Source organism: Aspergillus ruber, assembly GCF_000600275.1.
Source record: "Aspergillus ruber CBS 135680 unplaced genomic scaffold scaffold00018, whole genome shotgun sequence".
NCBI classification, from domain to species: Eukaryota; Fungi; Ascomycota; class Eurotiomycetes; order Eurotiales; family Aspergillaceae; genus Aspergillus; species Aspergillus ruber.
The window spans coordinates 127600-131814 of NW_024467314.1; the positions used below are offsets into that span (position 1 = coordinate 127600).

At 52.9% G+C, this 4215-nt stretch overlaps 1 protein-coding gene across 1 annotated transcript; it reads left to right on the plus strand.

The window, feature by feature from the left end:
- Positions 1-1120: 1120 nt before the first annotated feature.
- On the plus strand, positions 1121-3709 carry EURHEDRAFT_378634 (UNC45-central domain-containing protein; the record flags this gene model as incomplete). The annotated part of the gene is made up of 2 exons (XM_040779093.1): positions 1121-1198; positions 1259-3709. 2 exons carry the CDS (start codon positions 1121-1123, stop codon positions 3707-3709), a joined length of 2529 nt encoding a protein of 842 aa, XP_040637686.1.
- Between the last annotated feature and the right edge of the window lie 506 nt (positions 3710-4215).

The window sequence follows — 4215 nt, forward strand, 5'->3', positions numbered from 1 at the left end:
TGTGTATTCGGAGGTGGCAGGCTAACATGCCTAAATAGCCTCTTGGACCGAAGCGAGGGCGGACCCAGCGACACGTGACCCGCCGGGTACTAACATAACGTCATCACCACGTGATTCCTGTTCTCTCATTGGTGGAATTTAGGCATCTTTATCCTACAGTGTGCCAAGACCTGCCGTCTACCATCCCACTCCCGTACCGTACTCCGTACGGAGTTGGAGATTACGGGGACCGGTGAGTGTAAAGCCAGGAGCTGATGCATGCTAGATTCTGCACTGCACTCTGCATCCCGTACTAGGCTGATACGCATATATGCATTTACAATGTGCACAGATAAGCCTCTCAAGTGATATCGCCAAGAGCCAAGATTCCCGTGCTCCCGCCGCGCCGGTGCTGAGCAGCGACTATTGTCTTGGATTGAAGATTGACACGGGGCTGAACGTGAGGCAACGGCGTGTTATGAGTGGACGGACTCCCTGTTGAAGATCTACCAGTAGTGCAGTCTTACACCATGGGGTGCTTATCAGAGTTGTGACTCAAGGATGCCATTTCGATTGCAAATAAATCTTTCCGTTCTAATCTACTCCGTACTCCGTACCCCGTAATCCCATATCCTCTCGGTTTTCCGTTTGATATCGGGGTCGGGGCTGTATCTGTATTACACGTATCATCACCGGTTCATTGCGGCCTCATCCCCGGTATTGTCACTGCGGTAATTACCGTCACTAGCATCATCTTTTCTTCTTTCTTTTTCCTCCTCTTACTCTTGTCCTGTGTGGAGTCCTAGTATCTCTCTCTTCTCAAGCAGAAAAAGAAAGCATCTTGGCCGTTGCCTCACTGTCTCCAGGACCATTCTGCTGACCTCATGTTTACTTTGAATCCGCCTGCAGGCACTACTTCTACCACCGTGGGTTGAATGTGAGTCCCCGATTATTCCACCCACTTCTCACTCTCGGCACAATTTCACTCTCTTCATCTTTCTCTCTCCTTTCTATCTTCTTCTTCTCTAATCCATTCCTTATCTTCAGAAATCCAGAATAGTACCATTCTACCATTCTCTTCTTTTTTCCTGCCAGTTTCTGCTCTGCAACCCCACACTCCGCTCCAACCGTGCGTTCAGATATGCTATCGCCCGGTGAGGAACGCGCCATCCACCTGGCCACCGAGGCCATCGAGCTGTTCGACGCAGGTCACCGCGAGGTACGCTCCCTCCCCATAACACTAGTCTCTACGGTAGTTCTAATTGTCTTTCTTTTTCAGGCCGCTTCACGAAACCTCCGAGAAGCCCTCTCTCTAGCTCCGCACCATCCGGAGGTGACAGGAACCCTCCTCAAAGTCCAGAAAGACGAAACCCAGGGTCACCACCTTCTTGACCTCTGTCGCAAATACACTGCCAATAAAGATGAATCCGCTGGCAAAGACGCCTCCCTCTACCTACGAACTGACGGCCTCAAGCCCCCCGAGGAAGTGGCCTTACAATGCCTAATGCTGCTGCTGGCCGAGCGGCCCCACGCTTTGACCACAACGCAAGATGATCTCATTTCCAGCCTCGTGCGTCAAAACACCAGCGTTCGACAGTTTTTTTCCAATCGCCTGCAGGTCTCCGTAACCACGTTCTTCGACGAGATCTACGATCGTGGTGATGGAGCTGCCGTGTGTCTAGATACCGTTGTTTTAGACCCCTCCGTGTGGCCTTCGGAAAAGGACCGCTACCATTGCGAATGCGAACTGTTCCTCCTGTTTATCGCCAAGCTCATGGAGTCCGGCCATGACCTGGATGGTCGTTCTCTGAAGGGAATTGCGCGTCTGCTGGCGGTTGACGCGGAGAAGCTACAACACTTGGTCGACGATGAGGGGCTAGAGGTGATCTTGTCCTCACTGGACAGCCGTCTTCCAGCAGAATGGAGGGGCCAAGCTACGCTGGCGACGGTCAAGTACCTCCAAGTCGCCAAGCAGGCCGGTGAGGAGAGATTCTCTCGTCTCATCGCACACAAAATCACCAAAGCCCGCAATGATGATATTGTTGTGGCCTTTTCCGCGGCGGTCGCCGTATTCCCAGTGTCTCCGAACGCAGCCGCGTCCCTTTTCTTGTCCGACGAGTTTATGAAAGCCTTGATGCCGCTGGCCTCGAGAAGCTCCAAGAATCGCAATGTGGAAGTTGCTCTTCTGGAGTTGCTGAACGCGGCCTGTGTGAGCACCGCTTGTCGGGAGACCATTTCGAAACGATTCTCCGACTGGCTTTCGCACGTTCTTACCAATGGCAGCGATGAGACCTCTGACCTGGCTGCCGTGATTCTGGCCAAGATCCGCACGTCCGAGACAACGAACGGAGCCGGTGCGGTAGCATCCCAAACCAATGGTAAGGTTCAGGAGGAAGACAGCGTGCCAGAACTCGTACATCGATTCAAGGAACTGATGTCGCAACGAAAGGTCGAGCATGTGCCCCATGCCATTGAAGGGCTGGCTTTTTCGTCGGTGAAGCCCGACGTGAAAGAGCAACTTGCTGAGGACCGCTCTTTTTTGAAAGATCTCATTCAGATCTTACGGCCTCACGCTACGAACTCGTCTCCTACCTCCGCGTCCTCCGTGCTTTATGGAGGCTTGACGATTATCCAACATCTCACGCAATTCTTACCCAACCTTTCCGAAGAGCAGAAAAAAATGGCGCAGTTGAAGGCCTATGCCAACGCGAAGACCGGAGAAGCACGGTCGGGTCCTGATCCGCGCCAGCAGGACGAGGCCGTTCTCTCTCGCTGCCGGGCCATCGTCGAGGCAGGTGCCATGCCGCTTCTCGTGGATTGCGCCAAAACCAATCTTTCTTCGATCCAGTCTCTTGTCTGTCAGATTTTGATGTCCCTGGCTCGGGATCGCTCATCTCGGGGTTCCTTGGCCCAGCAAGGTGCGGTCAAAGTATTGATCAACATGGCGGCCCCGCAACAGGGGAATGCGGGCGCTGAGACTAGTTACTACGCGTCTCATGCTCTAGCTCGAATTTTGATTTCCGTCAACCCGGCCCTCGTTTTTCCCTCCTCCGGTTTTCCTTCGGTGACATCTGCGGTGCGACCATTGGTGTCGCTGCTGTCATCTCCGGAGACAGCCGTGTTCACTGCGGATCAGCCGCGCGATCTGCTGCCAGTGTTTGAAGGGTTGTTGGCTCTCACCAACCTGGCCTCATACCCGGATGAGTCAGCACCTGAGACGATTGTTCGACAAGGGTGGACGGTGCTGGAAGATTTGCTGCTGTCAGGTCACACGTGGATCCAGCGTGCGGCGTGCGAGTTGGTGTGTAATTTGATGGCATGTGAAGCCGGCGTGATGCAATATGCAGATGGCTCGAAACAGGCTGCCAAACGGCTGCATGTACTGCTGGCGCTGACGGACGTGGATGATACAGCGACTAGGAAAGCAGCAGGAGGAGCACTGGCCATGCTGACCGAGTTTGAATCTGCAATTACAGCGGTGCTGGACCGACCACGCGGGGTCGAGTTGTTATTGTCACTCTGCCAGGATTCAGATGCAGAGCTGCAACATCGGGGGGTGGCCTGCATACGGAACCTGACTAGTCTGGCGGCAGGAAATACGGGAGTCCGTGCACGCAAAGTTGTCAAGGACCAACAAGGCGTTGAGACGCTGGCAGGCGTGTTGAAGCGGACGTCGAATCCGGCGGTACTGCAGACGGGGGTGGAGGCGTTGAAGCCGATTATGCAGTGATTTTGTTTGCTATGATTACGATTATGATTTGTTTACAGGATTGCTGTCGAGCGGGTCTGACCCCTCATATTATCCGATATCAGCAGGGAATGCAATTGGCAGCACTGATTGATTAGCGAGGCGTCTGCTCGGGAATTTGTTATCAGATAGGCATAAAGGAGTTTTTTTTTTTTTTTTTTTTTTTTTTGCATTTGCTGTGGTTCGCGAGGGGTGATGATGACGTAGTATCGTTTGCTATGAAGCAACTGAACTGAGTCTGATAGACTAACTGTACATTGATAGGATGCTGAATGTACGGAGTACGGAGTATTCCACATTCCATATTCCCCGGAGCTGCAGTCCTTTTGCATGAGCATGAGACCGAGGCGGTCAATGAGGTCATATGCAGGTCGTCAGCTGACCCCCATAGTACGTACAGGTGCTCAGTTCCGCGAATGCAGTACTTTTGCTAGTGGGGTGATATTCGGTAGATGAAGCTTGATAGTGATAGCGCCATGCCATCTCTC